Below are 22,254 nucleotides of genomic sequence, written 5' to 3'. Positions count from 1 at the left end.
GTGGGATAGGGAGGGTGGGAGGGAGGCTCAAGAGGGAGGGGATATGGGGATATTTGTATGCATTTGGCTGATTCACTTTGTTGTACAAAAGAAAGTAACATAGATTGTGAAGCAATTATACTCCAGTAAAGATCTATTAAAAAAAAAATAAGACAAGTTATAACAAGTGTTGGTAAGGATATGAAGAATGGGGAACTCTAGTGCACTCTTGGTGGGAATGCAAATGGTGCAGTGACTATAAAAAAGAAGTATGGAGGCTCCTCAAAAGATTAAAAATAGAACTACTACACTCTCCAGTAATCCTACTTCTGGGTATGTATCTAAAGGGAATAAAAACAGAATATGGAAGAGATATCTTCACTCCCATGTTCATTGCAGCCTTGTTCACAATAGCCAAATATAAAAACAACCTAAGTTTCTGTCAGTGGATGAAAGGATAAAGAATATGTGGCATATGTATATAAAGGAATATTATTCAGCAAAGAGAAAATAGGAAATCTTTCCATTTGTGATAATATGGCATCATGCTAAATGAAATACATCAGAGAAGGAAAAATACTGTATGATAGCACTTATATTTGTATATAAAAAGTGAAACACACAGAAAAAGATACTAGAGTGGTGGTTACCAGGAGCTAGGAGTTGGAGGAATGAAGAGATGTTATACAAAATTACAAACTTTCAGTAAATTGAAACTTACTTCAGTGAATAAATTGTGGGGAACTTTGAACAACATGAAGATTAGCTGTAATCATAGATAAATAAATTCCTAATGATGAATGATTATATTTATTATGTTATTCTTTCTCATAAAAATCAAATAAATATACTCTGTGAGGAAAAAACATTAAAATTAAAAGTATTGCCAGACTTTGGATAAATATTTCTTTAATATCAGATAAATTCTTACTAAAAATTTCATATAAATCTATGAAAAAATTTTGACAGTAGAGATTAGAATAATTATTTTGTAAATGTTTCCAATTTTGGTCAGTATAGAATGACTTTTACTTGAAATCAATTCTCAACTTCCAGTCCATGTCTCTTAAACATCACATGTTAATTTCTGTCAGCTGCATTATCATTACGACATTATCAAAGCTTACAACATACACATCTTGTCCATGACCACATTTCCAACATTGTTTAGCATTAGTTTGGTGTTTATATGGACTTGATGTAATTCATGTTTTATTACAGTATTTCTATTCCTGAACGATTTTATTATTTTTTTATCTGACAAATATTTTGTTTCTGTGTCTTGGAGCTTTTGTTGTTGTTGTTTCCTTGTTTTCCTGAGATATATCCAGAGGTATTTACTCCTTAAATTCTTGTGTATTAAGAAAGGCCTGTAGTATTTTCTTTTTAACCAAAGAGCAACAGGACTTTGTATAATTTTTTTTTTTTAGCCACAATTATCTTCCTCAGAACTTTCTACATGCTGTTCCACTATTTTCTATAATTTAATGTTCTGTATTCTCCATCAATGGTGACTGCACTTCAGTGTGGGAGAATAACCTCCCTTCTTCATGTCCTTCACAAACCCAAGGAAATCCTTTTTCTAAGTCAGCCGTTCAAAAACTTAAACCAAAACCAGGGACTGGTCTTCTGTTCCTTGACTAAAATTAGAAGGGTTAGTGTTCTAGTTATTGCCATTTTTCCCTCTCATCACTGCACTTGCATCCCTCTGTTGCTTGAAGCAAAGTTTCCAGCATCTACTCAATCTCAGGCCCTACTTCTTGCCCATAGGGTCATATTAAGCTTTTTGTTTTCAATTGAAATACCAGGGCCGTGAAGATCACAGACTGAAATCTTTCTTGCTACTGTTGAAGACTAGCTTCTTGTTAACACTAACACTCCAGACAGAACCTGGGGAAGGTTGAGGGGGAAGGGGAAGGGGTTCCTTTCTCATAGACCTACCCCTCAATGCTGCTTCCTGTCACTATCATGTTCCCAATACCATACTCAGCAAATGAGATCAAATTCTGTATTCTCAACTCACATATTCTACATTCCTATTTCTGAACATTTAAAATTCTACTTCCAATTAGAAATTATTTTTTCCCCTACCTCCAATCATTACTAAGACTATGAAACATCCAATGAATTCCAGCTGATAGACCACCTTATCTAGAAATATCTCGAGGAAACAAACTTTCATGTGCATTCTGTGCCCTTAGTGATATATTTATGAAATAATGTATTAATAATTATGTAATATACCTTTGATAATATATAAAAATTTTAGGTATTTCATGTCCTTAACAAATTTTTCAAGTGAGTATCTACATATTTATTCAATCCTTAGCTATAAAGAGAATGCTATGAAGTTATCAAGAATTCACCATGATCAGCCTATGAAGCCCCTGGACCGAGCAGTCTTCTGGATTGAGTTTATCATGCGCCACAAAGGAGCCAAACACCTTCGGCCAGCCATCCACAACCTCACCTGGTACCAGTACAATTCTTTGGATGTGATTGGGTTCCTGCTAGCATGCGTGGCAACTTTTATATTCCTGGTCACTAAATGTTGCCTGTTTTGTTACTGGAAGTTTGGTAAAACTGCAAAGAAGAAAAAGAAAGAGTAGTGGGGTTTTTTTTGTTTTTTTAACAGTTGGGCTGGAAACCTTGATAAACTCCATCTGAATTAATCCAGCCACTGATTTGAACAGATTCCTCTCCTACTCTCCTGGGTTCTTATCCATTCCTCAGCTTATCAGGTCAAAGATCAAAGACTCACCCCCAAAATGTGCCACATGATTTAGAATTAAGGTTTAAAATAATCTATTCTCTAAAAAGAGATGATAAACAAATAAACACATGGAAGTTGCTACCATTAAAGACTTAGTGTTTTACTTCATTCATTGCTTTCAGCTCAACAAATTGAGATGCTGCTTGAGGCCTTAGGAACATAATGATTAACAATTTTCAGTACTGATCATATTGAATATTTCCTAAATATCTAACATCATTTTGGGTCCAGCATGTAAGAATTATTACATATTATCTAAAGGAACTTTACAAGAAGTAGTGTAGAGCATACTCTCTCTAGTCAGAGTTTCCCTTCCAATCAGGAAGGTCAGGAGACTGTTAGGGTTTCTACTCTGCTATTAAGCACATTTTACAACATCACTTTCCTTTCATATGACACACTGGACTTTGTCTCTCTTAGAATACAAAACACTATTTTTTGTCTTTGATTTGAAGATTGTCTTTCATTTGGATATTAATAATGATAGTACTTCATTTGTATTGTAACACTTTGTGGCTTCAGAAAACTAGCTAATTATCATATGTTAGCATGGTTAATAGTATGATGGAGCAAAAGTAAATGATTGGAATTTAATACCCACTTTTTAAAAGTAACTTAATTTTTTAAAAAATTCTTTCCTACATTAATTTTACTTACAATAAACACATTTGGAAATAAGCAAACTTCTTAGACTACACTGCAGATTCTTTGGGGGAAAAATGCATTTCTCTGAAATACTATCTGCTGTGAGGATGATTTCTACATATAATCAGAAACTCGGTGAGTTTTCTCATTTCTTCCTTTTCTTTTACTCCATAACTTCCCCTGGTCTTCTCACAAACTGTATTGTGATCACTATACCAAGCACAAGTACTTAGGCTTCTTATTAACTAGTTGTCAGCCTGAAATCTGCAGTAAACGTGAAGACAACATGTTGAATTTTAATAGAAAGTTCTCAAAAAAAAAAAGAATATTCCCTCTCCTTCTTCTCTAACCATACAGGGTCAATTTTGGGGAGTTCTGACAGTGATTTTATTTTGAAATTCTGCCAAATTCTCCATTTAAAAAAAAGTCTCTTTCTTTCATTTCCAAAAAGTCTATCTTCAGTATGCTTGCCAATAATTTGCCCATGAGGTCAAAAAATTATTCAATATAATACATATCAACCAAGTTCAGTAATAATTTACTATGGACTTTGATATTTATAACCCAAGCAAAATAGACTGAAAGTTACTATCATAGAACAAACATAAGTCTATCAAATATAAAATTATTTTAGAAAATAATATAAAATTATCTTAGGACAAATGAAAATTATTTGGGCATTTATCTGTTTTTTTAAACAGGAATAGTGGCACAAATAAGTACAATGTAAATATAAATTTATTCTTAAATGGCAAATTAACTATAAAGAAATATAGCAGAAAAAATGTATTTTCTTAATTTTATGAGATTTGAAATAAATAATTATTATACTTTAAGGTATAAAGTTTCAAAAATGTAAGCACTAATGCTGTTTGTTTTAAGATCTAATTCATGTAATCAAAACAATAACTTACCATACTTCTAAATCATTTATTCTGGCAATAAGGTAATGTTCTTTCCTATAATAATCTTTAAAATCATAGTTTAATCTTAATGTCAAGGTATCTCTTTACTTTTTCATTCTAATAAAATGATTTAATATAAGGGAGTTTAAACTCAAGATTTGGATACGTTGTTAGCAATTTCTGTTTATTAAAAAAAACTACTCCTAAAAATAAATGAATATATTCTATTTATAGAGACCAAAGTTTTCTTAAACACAAATATTTACCTATTTATATTATCTATGCATCATTATATTAACTAAATTAACAATCTGGTAATAATTTTAGGTATGCAGAGGTTAAACCTTTCTAATATGCTATATTTTTCCAGTTTAAGTTTCAATAAGAAGATTTTTCCTGGAGTTTGATGACCTCTGGCTTTCCTAGTCAGTTAAAACAATATGATTTAAAATACTCTATTTGTAAACTACATATAATCTATATTATATAATCTATATGTTAGGAAATCCTGCTCAAATATCTTCTGTGTCATGACTTATTTGAAAATGATAATAGGTGTATGCAGGTATTTTGTACATGTGCACATGCAAATATGTGTGAACACAAAGTGAAGCTCTATCTGTTATAAATAAAAAGTGATTCATATGGTTGTATGTCTTGATGGTCAAACTTGCTTCCCTTTTCTGATGAGGAGTGTTTGTTACTGTAATGTTCTACATATTTTACCAAAAATAATGATTAACCTACAGCCTCAGACCTACCATACTCCCCAAATTTATGGGACTATCAATGGTGATATTTCAAACAGCAATACAGTTGGGACTTTTGAGTCTGCTGCCTATGGAACAAGGAACTATCAGTTCAGCAATGCACATTGAATCACTACCTACCCTTGGCTTCTCAATGTCATTTCCTCTGCAGGTTCTTTGCTTATGAATCCCACTCCAATTCTACCATGGTTCTAGATTCTGGCTCTAATGTCTCACTCTCAATTCCTCCATTAATTTCCCACAGAGATGACCTTTTTATATCTTCAGATGTAAACCACTCCTATATGATATCAGAAGTCAACATGACACCATGAAATGCAGGCACCTGTTTTTCACCTTTGTCAGGTGGTAAAATCATGATTCTTCTACAGAGGGAAAGCTCCCCACATCGTGGATCATTTGCCCTGGTTAACATGCTTCATTTTAGATCCTGTCTCCTTTCCAGGACTCCTAGACATAAAATCTCATCATGCAGTTAGCAATAGTGATGATCCTAAAACTCATGGAGAGTTTGGAACAAATTAGACCTTTCTTCCTTTATTGATATAAAACTGCTATTTCATCATGCTCACTGAGAATGAAGAAATGCCCCAAGGTCGATATAAATGGTTAAATGAGAAATTGATTTCTAAAGATTATAATTTCTTCCATGCTAAGTATGGAAGTGCAGCATAAAGAATTTGCATCACTCACATGTGTCTCAATTTGGTCTCCAGTTGCACCTAGTCAGCCACCAGAGAATAAACAGGTTACACATGGGAAGGTGAATTTCCTTTTGGGGTGTAAAGAAAGGCAAGCAGAGAAACCCCAGTGGCTTAAGAGCCCTCCCTAATGATGCAGATCTCACCAGGAATCAACAAGTCTTCCCTTCCATAGCGAAAAGACTCATCCTCCTATGTATATTTTATAGAATAAAGGTTATTGCAGGACTAAATTCCTGGTTAATCCATGATCAGTAAGGTGAGTGATGAATGAGATGCACTAAGTGAAATGATGTCTTTCACCTCCATCTCCATGTCATTTATATATTTCTTCCTAGGTAAGCTGGAACTTCCTGAAATGTATTGATTATTGCAATTTAAAATAAACAAAAGGTTGCTTGATAACTGCCTGGAAAGAACAAGTCCATGAAGAAGTATAGCATGATTTAATCTATCAAATGTTTTCCCATATCTAAATTTGTGTCTCTGGTTTCAAGAAAAAATATAAGTATTGGAAAAACTGAAAAATATTACTAAGCAAGGAGGAATGGGTAAAAGAGAGATTCAACAGCAAAAAGCTAAAAATTAGCACTTTTATATATTATAGCTTGGTCAAAATATCTCCTTTGTCAGCTTCTATCCATAGACTAAATCAACAATGCTGTGATGGGTGCCTGTTCAAGGAATGACATAAAAAATCTGGAGAGTTAGGCTGGAGAACTGACTTGGTTGTAAAAGCCTATTGGCAGTAATAGTAGAATCAGAAAATAGATACTTGATAATAATAATTCTAATGTTAATCCCCAAAGTTTTAGTTTTCCTTAGCAAATGAATTTTAATCCATTGAGAAGGAAGGAGTAATAACAATGCCCAGAGACAACTCATCCATAACTAAGCAATTTTCCTTCCTAATAGAGAAATAGCACAGATACAGTAATAGAAAAATTTGATCTGGAGAAGAGATATCAGAGATATCATTCTGAAAGCTGCAGGAACATCAGGTGTGAGCCCTTAGAAATGTTTGATTTGTAAGGCAAACAAACATAAAGTTTACATAAAGTAGTCATACTTTCTTATGCTTAAAGTAGATTTTTTACTAAAACCATGTTTGAAAGATGTAGTTCCTCATGAGTTTATTTATATTTAATGAAGTTTCTTACTGCAGTATAATATAAATGGTTACGTTTTCTTTGTAACTCCTCCTGTCAAGAGGTGAAGCTACTTCTCCAGCCTTGAGTTTGGTCCTGCCTCATGACCCGTTTTAAAACCCAATAGAAGGTAGCAGTGTTTGTGATATATCATGTATTTGATAAATATGGAAAAAGCAGAAATTATGAGGAAAATGAAGGTACATGTTTGTTTCTGCAGAATTAGTGCTTTGGAAAATATGATAGAATGAGAACTTTAGACCATCGTATTAAGACTAAGTGAGAAAGCCAGAGGAGCCTCCTTGTCAGAATATAAAGCAATTCTCATCTCTTGCAGAAGGCAAAAGAAAAAGAAAAATCAGTTTTATTTTAAAATAAAACATTTCCAGTTCTACTTAAATTCCCAACGTAGTTTTAACTTTTTTGAAGAGCAGGACCCTGGTTGAGAAAGAAAAGAATGCCAAGACATCAGAGAAATAGTTAATGTATGTGAAAATCTTGAATTCCTAGATTCCCCTGAGCCCACTCCTCTCTGTGAAGGGGTAGCACTTCTCCATTGTTTGAGGATGATATAGGGTCCTCTACCCTACAGAACATCTTATGTCCCTCTCAGTATCTGCTCTTATCTCCCCTCTTGGCCACAGGCCAATGACTAGGGTTAAGTCACAGTGTATAAAGCCAGGTATAAGAAGGATCAACCAAGGGAGGAAACATAGTATAGCTCAAAAGAACTGGAGGACCTATCCAATATTTACCAGCAGGAACTGAGAGATTATATATGGAACTGTATGCTGAAGAATAGGATTAAGGAAAGTAAAACATAAAGTTGTATAAGGAAGCATCATTTAAAACTTTGGAGCACTGTCAGGACATAGGATTTAATACCTGGGTTCAGACTCCAGGAGATGGTGGTAACAGAGTACTGAGATTCCTGTAGAAACTTGGAAAAAGTGATGGCCCATAGGAAGTAAAATTGATATGCTGGAAGTGCCATGATAAACAGTGAAAGAAGGAATCCAAAGGCTTAGAATAGTGGATATATTAAGATTTACATGCTTGTAAGTCTGGAAAATCTACCACATGATTGTTTACTGAAGTTATAAATTGTTCAGTGTGGCCATATTCTGAGGGCCAGGTGGTTGGCAGTAACAAAACTGAGCTCAATGATGTTAATTGTAATCAAATCCAAAAATAAGAGAGACTAGGTGATGGTACTCAATCATCAGAAGTCAGACAGTCACAATGATCACAGTGAACAGTGAGGTTAGAGTGGCAGCCAAGCAGTCTTAACCCATGAAAAGCTATCAATATGGTGATAGAGATAAACAGGCCACCAAAAAGGGCATTGTCCTGTCTACCAGAAGAGTTTGAGGATCAGTATCAGAAGGATGAGGACCATCGTTTCACTCAAATCATAATCACTTATCAAGCTTTTAGACCTGAGAGTTTTTAGACCTGATCCATTGACTAATGAAGAGACTAAGTCCTTTAGAGGAAGAACGCTGTAGCATCACAGTAAGTGTGCATGCTAATAATTTCCTCAATTCTTTCCCAAGAGGATGACAGCATCCTGGGACAGCTAATGATTTTTTCAGTCCCTCAAATATATAATTGGATAGAAATACTTTGTCAGTGGCACAAATGCAAACTGTATCCTTGACATGTGGGATAAAAGTTATAATAGTGGGAAAGGTCGGGTAGAAGCACTCTGTATTAGATTCCTAGGGCTGCTATAACAAATTACCACAAACTTAGTAGTTTATAACAACTGAAATTTATTCTTTCACAGTTATGGAAGCCAGAAGTCTGAAATCAAGGCGTTGTTATGCTCCATTGCTTTTTGAGATTTCTTGAAAAATCCATTCCATGGCTCGCTACAAGATTCTGTTGGCTTCTGACAATGCATGTTGTTCCTTGGCTGTGGTTTCTCTCCAATTGCTGTCTCTCTCTTCACATCACCTTTTCCTTTGTGTGTCTATAAACCCTTTCCATCCTTCTTGTCATAAGAATATCTGTCATTGGATTTAGAGCCCATCCTAAATCCAGTATGAACTTATCTCGATATCTTTAACTTAATTACAGGCATACATCAGAGGTATAGCAGGTTGGATTCCAGACCACCACAGCAAAGCAAAGGTCACAGTGAAGTGAGTCACAAATTTATTTGTTTCTCAGTAGATGTAAAAGTTATGTCTGTACCGTAATGTAATCTATTAAGTGTGTAAAAAAATGTACCTTCCTTAATTAAAAAAGATTTTATTGCTAATCAATGTTAATCATCATCTGAACCTTCAATGTGTCATAATCTTTTTGCTGGTGGAGGTCTTACCTTTTTGATGACTGTTAATGAGTCAGGCTGGTGGTTGCTTAAGACAAGGGTGGCTGTGGCACATCAATTGACTCTTTCTTTTGTTTCTCTGTAACATACAATGCTATTTGAAAACATTTTGTGTTCAATAGAACTTCATTTGAAATTGGAGTCAATCCTCTCAAACCTTGCTGCCCCTTTATCAAGTAAGTTTATGCAATATTCTAAATCATTTGTTTTCATTTCAACAATCTTCATAGCATCTGCACCAGCACTACTTTCCATCTCAAGAAGTCACTTTCTTTACTAATCCATAAGAAGCAACTCCTCACACATTAGTTCTATCATGAGATTGCAGCAATTCAGTCACATCTTTAGTCTCCACTTCTTTTTTTTTGGCTGCTTTGGGTCTTAGTGGTAGCACGTGGGCTTCTCTCTAGTTATGGAGGGTGGGTTTTCTTTTCTCTAGTTGTGGTGTGGGCTCCAGAGTGCATGGGCTCTGTAGTTTGCGGCACACAGGTTCTCTCATTGAGGTGCACAAGCTCAGTAGTTGTGGCGCGCAGACTTAATTGCCCCGTGCCATGTGGGATCTTCGTTCCCTGACCAGGAATTGAACCCATGTCCCCTGCATTGGAAGGCGGATTCTTTACCACTGGACCACCAGGGAAATCCCTAGGCTCCACTTCTTTTTTTTTTTTTAACATTAAAATAAATTATTTTATTTATTTATTATTTATTTCTAAATCTTAGGTTCTATTACTTTTTATTTATTTATTTATTTTCACACACACACACACACACACACACACACACACACACACTGTATTTTATTTTTACAAAAGATAGACTGACACCAAGCACTGTAAATGGATGACCACAACAAAAGCAACAATGATTGCAATTACCAAACACGAAACATACTCATACTATGTCATAATATTGATATTCAGTCCAGTAATCCTCCACTGTAACAGTTCCTTTACTTTGCAGTGAAAATTGATTTGTATATTTTTTGCCTAGGCTCCACTTCTGAGTCCTCTTGCTATTTTCACACGTGCAGTTCCTTCCTCCACTGAAGTCTTGAACTGCTTAAAAATCATCCATTAGAGCTGGAATCAATTTCTTTGAAACTTCTGTTAATGTTGATATTTTGACCTTTTCCCATAAATCACAAATGTTCTTAATGGTATCTAAAATGATGAGTTTTTTTCAGAAGGTTTTCAATTCACTTTGACCAGATCCATCAGTGAAATCACTATCCACGACAGCTATAGCCTAACAAAATGTATTTCTTAAATAATAAGACTTGAAAGTTTTAGTTAGTCCTTGATCCATGCGATGCATGATGGACATTGTGTTAGAAGGTATGAAAACAATATTAGTCTCATTGTACATCTCCATGAGAGCTCTTGGATGATCAGGTGCCTTGTCAGTGAGCAGTAATATTTTGAAAGGTTCTTTTCTCTGACAGTAGGTCTCAGAGGTGGGCTGAAAATATTTAGCTGTAAGTATACGTTGTAAAGAGATATGCTGTCATCGAGGCCTTGTTGTTCAATTTATAGAGCACAGGCAGAGTAGATTTATCATAATTCTTAAGGACCTAGAATTTTCAAAACGGCAAATGAACTTTGGTTTCAACTTCAAATCACCAGCTGCTTGGCCCATAACAAGAGAGTCAGCCTGTTCTCTGAAAATTTGAAGCCAGATATTGATTTCTCGTCATTAGCTATGAATGTCCTAAATGGCATTTTCTTTCAATATAAGGCTGTTTCTTCTACATTGAAAATCTGCTGCCTGTAGCCACCTTCATGAATTATCTTAGCTAGATCTTCTGGATAACTTACTACAGCTTCTACATCAGCACTTGTTGCTTTACCTTGCACTTTTATGTTTTGAAGAGGGCTTCTTTCCTTAAACCTTATGATCCAAACTCTGCTAGTTCCAATTTTTCTTAGGCAGCTTCCTCACCTCTTGCAGCCTTCTTAGAATTGAAAAGAGTTAGGACCTTGCTCTGGTTTAGGCTTTGGTTTAAGGGAATGTTGTGGCTGGTTTAATCTTCTAACTAGACCATGAAATCTTTCTCCATTTCAGCAATAAGGCTGTTTCACTTTATCGTTTGTGTGTTCACTGGGGTAGCATTTTTAATTTCCTTCAAGAACATTTCCTTTGCAAAAAAAAAAAAATCTTTGGTGCAAGAAGCCTAGATTTTGGTCTGTCTTAGCTTTCAATATGCCTTTCTCATTAAGCTTTATTATTTTTACCTTTGATTTAAAGGAGAGATATTCAACTCTTTCAGTTGAAAACACAGAGACCATTGCAGGGTTTTTAATGGCCTAATTTCAATACTGTTGTGTCTAAGGGAATAGGGAGATCTGAAGAGCAGGAGAGTGACAGGTGAATAGCCAGTTGATGGAGCAGTTAGAACACATGTATTTATTGATTAAGTTCATCATTTTGTATGGGTGAGGTTCTGTGGCACCCCCTAAAATTACAATAGTAATATCAAAGATCACTGATCACAGATCACCACAACAAATATAATAATAATGAAAAAGTTTGAAATATTACAGGAATTACCCAGATGTGACACAGAGGTATGTAGTGAGCAAATGCTGTTGAAAATATGGCATTGATTGACTTGATTGACTCATGGTTGCCACAAACATTCAATTGTTAAAAAGCTGATATTTGTGAAACACAATAAAGCAAAGAACAATAAAATGAGGTATGCCTGTATATTTCAAAGACTGCTTTCTCCATATAAGGTCAATTTTATAGATCCTGGGAGTTACAACTTGGACATACTTTGGGGTGTCCACTAGTCAACCCATTAAACACTTGAAACAACTTACTTGACCCCAAAAACACAAACAGAAGACAGGATCACACTTCTGTGTATGGTGAAAATTAAAGATATTAAAGAGTTAAAGAATGCAGGATGATGAGCTCCATCCTATCTGGGCCCCTCAAAACCAAAAGATCCTGGAAAATGGTAGTGGATCCTGCAAACTCATACAAGAATTCATTCTACTCTCACACTCTGTGTCTGATGTGATATCTCTGCTAAAGCATACATCTTCAGGTACATGGGATGAGGTCATTGCTCTAGTAACTGTGTTCTCTGCCATCCCTATCTGAAAGGAGATCAGATACAGTTCTCATTCACTTGGAAAAGACAATAGTATACATGTATATACAATTTTGCCTGAAGACTATATAAAATAAACTTTCTTCTCTTCCCTCATAATATAGGCCAATGAGATATGAATTATCTGGATATCCTTCAGAAAATTGTACTAACCAGCTATGTTGACAACACTATGCAAATCAGAAAGATGAACAAAAAGTGGTTAGTATGTTGGGCAACTGTGTAAGACACATGAGCTTTAGAAAGTGGGAGAAAAACCCTGTGAATATTCAAGTGTGATCTTCCACATCAGTAAAATTAATTGAGATCCAGTGATCAGAGATATTTAAGGTAATCATTTCCAAAAGAGGATAGATTTTGCATTTTGCCTTTTTTCTGCAAAGAAAAATAATAGATATTGTAGGCCTTTTCAGGAATTAGGGGAAGCATATTTTTCCATTCTTGACTCATAGGCCAGATAACTCAAAAGACTATCAGTTATGAATGGACCCAGAGCAGGAAAGAATTCTGCAATAGGTCCAGCCTGTAATAGTCTGCAATATTAGGTAAACCTTATAGCATTAAATACATCAGCAGTGAGAGAAGACACTGTATGGAATCTCTGCCAAGCTTAATAGAAGAATCACAACACAGCAATATAAAGAGATCTGGACTGAAGAATTATGTGTTTTTGGAAAAACAACTCCTGACATGTTATGGGACCCTGTTAAATATGGAACACTCAACCATGGGACATCATGTTATTTCTCACCAGAGACCAACCATCATAGAATTGGCATTAAGCAATTAAGTAGGCAAAATTACCCAGCCGGGTCACATCAGACCGCTTTTATCATCATCCACCCCAGTTCTGGCTCCTAGAACAAATTAACAAAGTGACTATGGTGACAGAGAGTAAAGCTATGCATGGGCCCCAGTGTATGGGATCTTATTTACTGAGGCTCATGTAACTACTCCCTGAGTGTCAAAAGGATCATATCTGCTTGGAAGAGAATTAAACATTGAGTTCCTGATAGGGCATCATTGCTAGAGTAAACCAACTGGGCACTGAGGCCAATTTCCTAAATTGGATCCCTTCACACTGGCTATTTACCCTGACAGAAATAGTTAGATAATACTGGAAATGATTTTATCTTATTATCTACATGGACTCTGCAAAAAGGTCACATTTCATTGACCCAGAATTTTAGCAATTTTATTGGTTCCTAAGACTGAGAGGTATAAAAGTGGTAAAAAAAATCAAGATATTTTAAGGCCACGGGTGAAAATTGACTTCAGCATCAACACAAACTGAGTACCTTAGTTTTTCAGTAGAAAACAGTGTAGAGCATTTTGAATTTCCAATTTATGGCAGTTCCTTTCCCAGATGTCAATTCTCCTCAAGTTCTCATTTCTTTTTCTTCACTCATTGATACCCCCAGTTTCTGCTATTGATTCTATTTTTGGCAATGTAATCTCAAAAGTGGCTATAGTCAGAAAGCTATAGTGATCTTAGGGTTCACCTCATTAGCTTCCCTTCTCTTAGTTGTCAAGTTTCTGTGATGCCTGTTCAATACCTGAAAATAGTTGTTACATATAATTTGTCCAGTTCTCTAGTTGTTTGTGGCAGAGGGTTAGTCTGGTTCCAGTTATACCATCATGGACAAAAATGGAGTCAATACCTTAACTGACTTAATTACTAAAAAATTTAAATGACTTGGAAAAATCTTTGAATAAACAAATTGAAGCAGAACCGGAGGAAGCTTTGCAACAAGAATGGAATTTTTGTAATGTAAAAATTTAGTGACTCACTGAACTCAAATCCAAGAGAAAGCCCACTCTCTTATTTTTCCAGACTTCCTAAGACTAAGAGAACAAAATAAACACTTTTAGTTTTTTCCTACTAAAGTACAAATGGTTAACATCCAAGCCAGGAAACATCTAATAACATTGAGAGAGTAATACTGATAATGGATGAATTCATTGGCTGTGGGTCAAAGTTATTTATCCCTTTTGTGGTTCATTACATATATAATTCAGCAGAATCATTAATACAAGAAATTTTTAATGATATCCAAACAGTTATTGAGATATAATCAACATACAACATAGTATAAATTTGAGGTGACTTGAAATGCTTTTATATTAGAAATAATTACTGCCTTAGCATTAAATAACATCTTTGAGACACCACATAATTACCATTCTTTGCTTCTTTCCTTTTTTTGTGGTGAAAACATTGAAAATGTTTTCACTTAGCAACTTTCAAGTGTAATACAGTATTATTAACAATAATCACCATGCAGTACATTAGGTCCCCAGAACTCATTCGTCTTATAATTGTATGTTTGTGCACTTTTACCATCATCTCTCCCTTCACTTTAACCCCTACCTTCAAGAAACCACAATTCTATTCTCTGTTTCTATAAGTTTGGCTTCTTTAGATTCCACATATAAGTGATATCATACAGTATGTCTTTCTCTGTCAAACTTATTTCACTTAGCATTATGCCCACAATGTCCATCTATGCTGTGGCAGATGGAAAGATTTCCTTCTTTCTCATAGCTAACTAATCTTCTATTGTATACATATATCACATCAGTTTGCCCATTCATCTATTGATGGACACTTAGATTATTTCTATATCTTGGCTGTAGTTATTAATGCTAAAATGAACATGAGTGCAGATATCGCTGTAAGATCCTGTTTCCACTTCCATTGGATATGTACCCAGAAGGAGAATTGCTAAATATGTGTAGCTCTATTTTTTTTTTTCACAAAACCTCCATACTGTTTTCCATAGTAGCTGTACTAATTTACATTCCCCCAAATAGTACACTAGAGTTCTCTTTTGTCCATATGGTCACAAATACTTCTTGTGTCTTGTACTTGATAATAGCTATTCTAACAGATGTGAGGTGATAGATCATTGTGGCTTTGGTTTGCATTTCTGTGATGGTTAGAAATGTTGAGCACATCTTCACATACCTCTTGGTGATTTATAATATATATTCTTTGGGAAAATTATTCAATGTGTCTACCCATTTTAAAACAGATTTTTTAAACTATTAAGTATAGAGTTCTTTATGTAGTTTGGATATTAATGCCTTATCAGATATATGATTTGCAAATATTTTCTCCCATTCTGTAGGTTGCCTTTTATTTTGTTTATTTTTATTCTTCCTGTGTAGAACTTATTAGTTTGATATAGTCCCACTTGTTTATTTTTGCTGTGGTTGCTGTGCTTCTGGTGTCAATCAAAAAAAATCAATGCCAAGACCAAAGTCAAAGAGCATTTCTCCTATCTATTCTTCTATGAATGCTTTCAGTTTTTGTTATGTTTAAGTCTCTATCAATTGCATGCTAAATTTTGTGAGTGATGTAGGATAGGGGTCCAGTTTAATTATTTGGCATGTGGTTATCCAGTTTTCTATCCCCATTTATAAAAGAAACTATCATTTCCCCATTTAGTGTTATTGGATCCCATATAAAATATGAGTTAACCTTATAGTCAAAGCTTTTTTTGTTTTAAACTCTCAATTCTGTTCCATTGGTCTACATGCATACTTTATGCCAGTGTCATACTGTTTTGATTACTATAGCTTTGTAACATAATTTGAAGTCAGGAAGTGTGAGCCTTCTAGCTTTGTCCTTCTTTCTCAGGATTACTTTGGCAATTATATTGTGGCTCCATATAAATATTAGGATTGTGTTTCTTATTTTTGTGAAGATGCCTTGGAATTTTTACATCAATTGCGTTGAATACAGAAGGTTTTGGATAGTATGGATATTTTAACAATATTAATTCTACTAATCCATGAATATGGGAATCATTCCAACTTTCTGTGTCTTCTTCTGTTTATTTCAAATAAGTCATAATTTTTGCTGTACAGAACTTTCACATCCTAGGTAAATTTACTCCTAAACATTTATTCTTTTTGAGCTATTTTGGATGGAGTTGTTTTCTTTGTTCTTTTTTGAGATGTTCTGTTGTTAGTGTATAGAAATACAACCCATTTCTGTACATTGACTTGTACTCTGCAAATACACTGAATTCACTGGTCACTTCTAAAAACTTTTTGGTAGTCTTTATAATTTCCTATATAAAAGATAATATCATCTGCAAAGAAATGCAATTTTACTTCTTTCTTTCCAATTTGGGTGCCTTTTATTTCCTTGTTTTGACTGATTGCTCTAGCCAGGACTTCTAGTACAGTATTGAATAGAGCACATGTGTTATTCCTGATGAAATCCCAGAGGAAAAGCTGTCACTTTCACTGTTATGTATGATGTTAGCTGTGGGTTTGCATAGATTGCCTTTATCATGTTGAGTCATGTTCTTTTTATTCCTAACTTGTTAAGCATTTTTATCATGAAAAGATGTTATATTTTTTTCAAAATTTTTGTGTCTATAATATGCTCATATGAGTTTTATTTTTCATTCTGTCAATATTGTGTATCATAATACTGATTTATGTATGTTGACCCATCCTTGAATCCCAGAGATAAATCTTATTTGATCACAGTGTATGGTCCCTTTTTTGTGCTGTTGAATTTGGTTTGCTAATGTCTTGTTGAAAAAAATTGACATCTATATTCATCAGAGATATTGGTCTGAGTTTTCTACCATTTCAGCTTTTGTTTGTATGGGAAAGTATCATTCCTTTATTTCTGAAGGACATCATTTTCACATAAAATATTTCAGGATCATAGGTTTTTTTCTTTTGGAACTTTTAATATACCAACCAAATCTGTCCTGGTCTGCAAAGTTTCTGCTGAGAAATTTAATAATATCTCTATGGGGAGTTCCCTTGTATGAAGTGAGTTGTTTTTTTCTCTCTTGCTGGTTTGGTATTTTTCTCCCTTTGCTCTTTGTTCTTAACTATTGAGAATTTGATTATCATATGTCTTGGTTAAGTCTTCTCTTTGGTGATTCTGTGTGGGAACCTCTGAGTTTCATGTACCTGGAAGTCCATATTCCTCCCCCAGCTTGAGAAGTTTTAGCTATTATTTCTTAAATTAAGCTTTCTGCACCTTGTTCCCTCTCTTCTCCTGCTGAGAATCCAATAATGCAAGTATTGTTTAACTTTAAGGTGTCCCGTTCTTCACATAAGCCTCCAGCACTCTTTTTTAGTCTTTTTTCCTTTTTATCTTCTGACTAGATAATTTCCAATGACTTGTCTTTGAGCTCACAGATTCTTTTTTCTGCTTCACTGAGTCTGCTCTTGAGGCTCTGTATTCATTTTTCATTCCATTCATTGCATTCTTTAGCTCCAGGATTTCTGGGGTATGTTGTTTGTTTCTTTTCATTGTTGTGTTATTTTTAGAAAAATATGGTCTATAATTTTTCCTGTTTCATTTTTGTTTCTTTTTATGATTTCTGTCTGTGTTGAATGTTTCATTTTGTTCATGTATTGTATTCTTGATTTCACTGAGCTGTATTTCATTGTCTGTGTTCTCTCACAGCTCTCTTAGCTTCCTTTAAAAATTATTTAAAATTCTTCTCAGGGAATTCATAGATCTGTATTTCTTTGTAATTTGTTGCTGGAAAGTTATTGTGTTCCTTTGGTGATGTCATGTTTCCTTAATTTTTTATGTTCCTTAAAGGCTTGTGTTGGTGTTTGCACATAAAGCATCAGTTACCTCACACAATCGTTACTGACTGGCTTTGGGACAGAAATGCTTTCACCTCTCAGTCTGACTAGAAAATCTGAGACTTTCTCAGACCTTTCTTATGGATATGTCTGTTCCACATTGCTTTTTCCCTCTTTAGGGGGATTTCTTCAGGTTGTATGCCTTCTTTTGATTCCACAATGGAAGCTGTGTGTTGAGGGTCTCCAATTTGTTTTCCCTAGTGTAGAGTCCTGAAATGTTCAAGTTTGTGAGTCTTATCCCAGTCCTACAGATATGGTTTCTGCACTTGCTTACTCTTATTCTCCATGGCAGTGTACAGCTGGAGACAGCTCTGTGGGTCAGGGAGAAGGAGAAGCAGAGTTTAGTAAAGGAGCACAAAGCATTGGGGGAGTCTGTGGCCCCACAGAGCAGTCTTCTGATGAGTTGTCCCAAGAAGATGGTGGGCAGGCTTCCTAATGGAGTCCAGAAATTGTTTAGAAGGAAGAACCACAGAGTGGTTACTAGCCTTGCTTTGATAAGTTCTAAGGCCTGGTGATGATCCCAGCCTCTCCTATCTCCTTAGCTTTGCAGATCACCTCAGTAATCTGGGAAAGGTGAGAAAGAAGTGGACATCCCTTATTGCTGGGGAAACCAAGTACTCATAAGATTTCACTTTCCACTGTAGGAGAAATTACAGTTCTCCTAAAGAAGAAGTTCTTACAAGGGACTTTCCTGGAACTGGTCCATAATGCCCTGTGGAAGGAATGACACAGGCAAAGTGAAATTGTTTTCTTACCCTCTTCAATGAATCTGTTCTTGGAATGATTTGCTCCAATGGTGGGATAAAACTTCTCCACCGGACTCCCAGAAACTTACGTTCATCCCTGGATGACTGCCAATATCAATATTCTGTGTGGATGACAGTAGAGATCTCCTTCTACAATCTTGATGCTGTCACTACAGGAAAGAAATTCTTATCATGGAAAGTTTAAAGGAAGCTGATATCAATGAAGGGGGAAAGTGAAACAACATAAGATTAGAAAACTAGGGTCTTGTGGGCCATTTCAAAGAGTATAGATTTTAATGTACATATAAGAGAAAGTTATTAAACCATTTTGCTCAAGTATGATATTTTCTGAAATAGAATTTTTTTGAAAATCAGAAAAGTTTCTCTATGGAGAGTAAGTTGCAGGTGTGCAGAAGTTGAAGAAGTGATATTGGAAGGGTACTTCAGTAAGTCCAGATTAGATATGAAACTGAATAGGGTTAGATTGATGATAGTGAAGACTGCAAATGAAAATAGATTGGCTTATCATTTGGAGGTAGAATTTAAAGTTATAGTAGGAAATTGAATAATTATGCAATTATATTTTTATTATTAGTCAATTATTCTTATGATAATGTTATTATCATCCTATATTCCTATTGATTAATAACTTGAGGAAAATCAACATTTTAAGCAAAAGGACTATAGATGAAGTTATGATCCTAAATATAATTGTTTCCATTTCTACATGGAGTAGTGGCTTCCAGTTGTGAAGATCCAAGCCAAAAAAAAAAAAGGGAATTTTACACTATAAGAAGAATCTTAGAACAAGAAAGCAAAGAAAAGAGAAGTGGATACACTAGAAGGAAGCGTAAGATAATCAAGATTTCTTATTCATGATCTACCTTCTCCATTCTAAGTTATCTCTTCACAACATAACATTAATCTCACCTAGAAGCAGAATTTGATTCATATCCACAGTAATAGTAAAAAGATATTTTTCTTAAAGATAGCTGTGATATAGCCAAACTGGCACTTTATTTAGCATCAGAATATTTATATTAAATTCTCCTTGCCTTAACAGCTCTTAAACTCGACATATTTTATTTTTCTGGCAGGAAGTGTTTGTCTCTTTCCTATGTAGAATACCTAGCATAATTATCAGTAAGAGAAATACTAGAGAGACCACTCTTTTCAAACGGACATTCAAAGAAAACCAGAGAAAAATTCCAAAAAATCTAGTTTTAATTGAGTATGCATCACATGATGATGGATTTTTTTAACATTACCAAGAATTTATTATGGATTTGTCTTTAACTTTAAGCCTCTTTATTTTGATATCATCCAAAAGAAGTTTGGAAATTCTCACTTGTTTTTTTTTTTTTCCTTAATATATTATTGACTTCATCGACTTTTTTTTTTCCATCACAGCAGTTGCATTGCATTTTAATCATTTTCTTTTAAATTAATTAATTTATTTTTTAAGTGACATATGGTTGATTTACAAGTACACAATTCAAAGTTCAACCCAGCCTACTATAAAATAAAATAAAATGGATAAGATTTAGTTTGAGCAAGAGTTAATCATGAAGACTGTGAAAGGCTTCTGTGTCCTTTTCAGGCTGCATCTATGTCTCTTTGACTCTGGAAGGACTGGGAAAGTACTTGTATGGCCTGAGGATTTTAGTCACTGGATTAATTTAAAAGTTATTCTGGAAGAACTCCTCCTTCACACACATGAGATAACCATCCTGGTACCTTCACCAAGCCTTCTGCTTGATCATACCAAGATTCCCTTCAATGTGGAGATCCTCCAACTTCCAGTAACTAAAGAAGCTTTCATGGAAGAATTTGATACTGGTCTCTATACAATTTCTTTTGAAGTGCCGAAACTTTCATGGTGGGACTTGCAAGAAAAACTAACAAAAATGATCAGCAGTTTATTAACATCAGACAAATGAGTATGTGACAGTGCTATCACAAACAAGGAGTTACTCAACAGGCTACTGGCAGCTAAGTTTGATATCTGTATTGATGACCCTTTAAGCTTTTGTGGGGAATCAGTGGCTGAACTCCTCAATATCCCATTTATATATTATTTTTGGTTTTCTTATGGGAATGTCATTGAGAGATTGTGTGCTGAGCATCTTATACCTTCTTCATATGTTCCTGGCATCACATCAGTACTGACAGACAACGTGACTTTTATACAGAGGCTGAAGAATTGGTTTTTCTATGCAATGAATGAAATGTTATATTCATATGATATATTTCTGGAATGGGATAAGTATTACAGCAAGGTTTTAGGTAAGAGAAATGTGCATGTAATGATTCTTATTTCATATGTAAAATGCAAATATTTATCTGACTGTATGAAAACTTACAAAAAAGTGTTTTTAAGAGAGAACCCAAGCTCCTCTTGCTTAACTATATTGAATGAAAAAATAATAATTTTTTTTTCTTTTCTCTTTTTTTTTCTCTTTTTTTCCTTTTTTTCTCTTTTTTGTTTTGTTTTATATGATTGAGTACTGACAATATATCAAAGAAGGAATATTCTATATACCTATGCATAAATCCTGACTGATGCCCCTAGGTTTTTTTGAAGTAACTGGAAAACCCAAATCTGACACTGTGCTTAATTTCCATAACCTTGGACTACTCTCTTGTTTACTTCTGGTACACAGTCTGTTTTCTTTCTGATTAATGTGCTGTTTCTCAGACTTTCTGTTTGCATTCTATCAGGGCTTGGTTAGTTGGTTGCAGAGCTTGGCATGTGGTGAGCATGAAACTAGAAAATAAATAAATAAATATAGCTTCGTTTCATCTGCTCTTGTTTTCCAAAGGAGAAAAAAGGAAGATTTTTCCCTAAAGGACCATGTTTTTAAACTTTTAACCTATTATTTTCTTGTTGCTGTTGTTCTATTTTAAATTGCATTAGAGGTCAACTAGTGAGCTTTTACTCTGAGCACAAAGTTTTTCTCTGTTTAAGCAAGTCTGTTTACCCCCTTTGTTTTTCCTTTTGATTTTTTTTATTTGAAAAGCATTCATTTAATTGTGTCATGGATGATTTTTGCATAAGACATTATTTATCTTTGAGGAAGCCCTACCCTACTTACATTATTTAGATTTTTTGAGATATAATTAACATGTAACATTGCATTCATTTCAGGGATCTACAAAAATTAATCAATAGTCAGTCTACAAAAAACTGGAAAATTGTATTAGAGCCAACGTGAGGATTATAATCCGGGAGACAGTTTTTCATAAAGCTCTGAGGAATGTTCTCCCCTTTAGAAGTCAAAGCACAGTTGTACAAGTTTTTGAGACAAAGTGTTATACATCAAAGTAATATACTGACAGTTTACATAGGTCAAGAAGGCGAGTAGTGGGTCACTGTGATCCCTTAAGGGATTAAGGAAGGAATTTTATCTCCTAAGGAGCTACCTTGCTGGCACCAGGAGGAAATTGGTTTTTTTGTTGTTGTGGTGGTGGTGGTTGAGTAGGCACTCTTGTGTCTT

The 22,254-nt window shown here is 34.6% G+C and overlaps 1 protein-coding gene, 1 long non-coding RNA gene and 1 pseudogene across 3 annotated transcripts in view; 2 read left to right on the top strand and 1 right to left on the bottom strand.

The window, feature by feature from the left end:
- LOC137223772 (UDP-glucuronosyltransferase 2C1-like) overlaps positions 1–4,955 on the top strand; it is a 36,859-nt gene extending 31,904 nt beyond the window's left edge. For both annotated transcript variants that reach the window (XM_067736194.1, XM_067736195.1), the window contains exon 6: positions 2,309–4,955. In XM_067736194.1, coding sequence (XP_067592295.1) covers positions 2,309–2,588 — 280 coding nt within the window. In that variant the 3' untranslated portion in view covers positions 2,589–4,955. The remainder of the gene's footprint in view (positions 1–2,308) is intronic.
- Positions 1–22,254, bottom strand: part of LOC137223774 (uncharacterized) — a 70,144-nt gene that overhangs the window by 22,340 nt on the left and 25,550 nt on the right. The window lies entirely within an intron of this gene.
- The window catches only part of LOC137223773 (UDP-glucuronosyltransferase 2C1-like), a 36,742-nt pseudogene continuing 34,810 nt past the window's right edge, over positions 20,323–22,254 (top strand).

Source organism: Pseudorca crassidens, chromosome 4 (genome assembly GCF_039906515.1).
Source record: "Pseudorca crassidens isolate mPseCra1 chromosome 4, mPseCra1.hap1, whole genome shotgun sequence".
Lineage (NCBI taxonomy): Eukaryota > Metazoa > Chordata > Mammalia > Artiodactyla > Delphinidae > Pseudorca > Pseudorca crassidens.
Note: the sequence above shows the minus strand (reverse complement) of the source record. Positions and strands in the feature narration are given on the sequence as shown.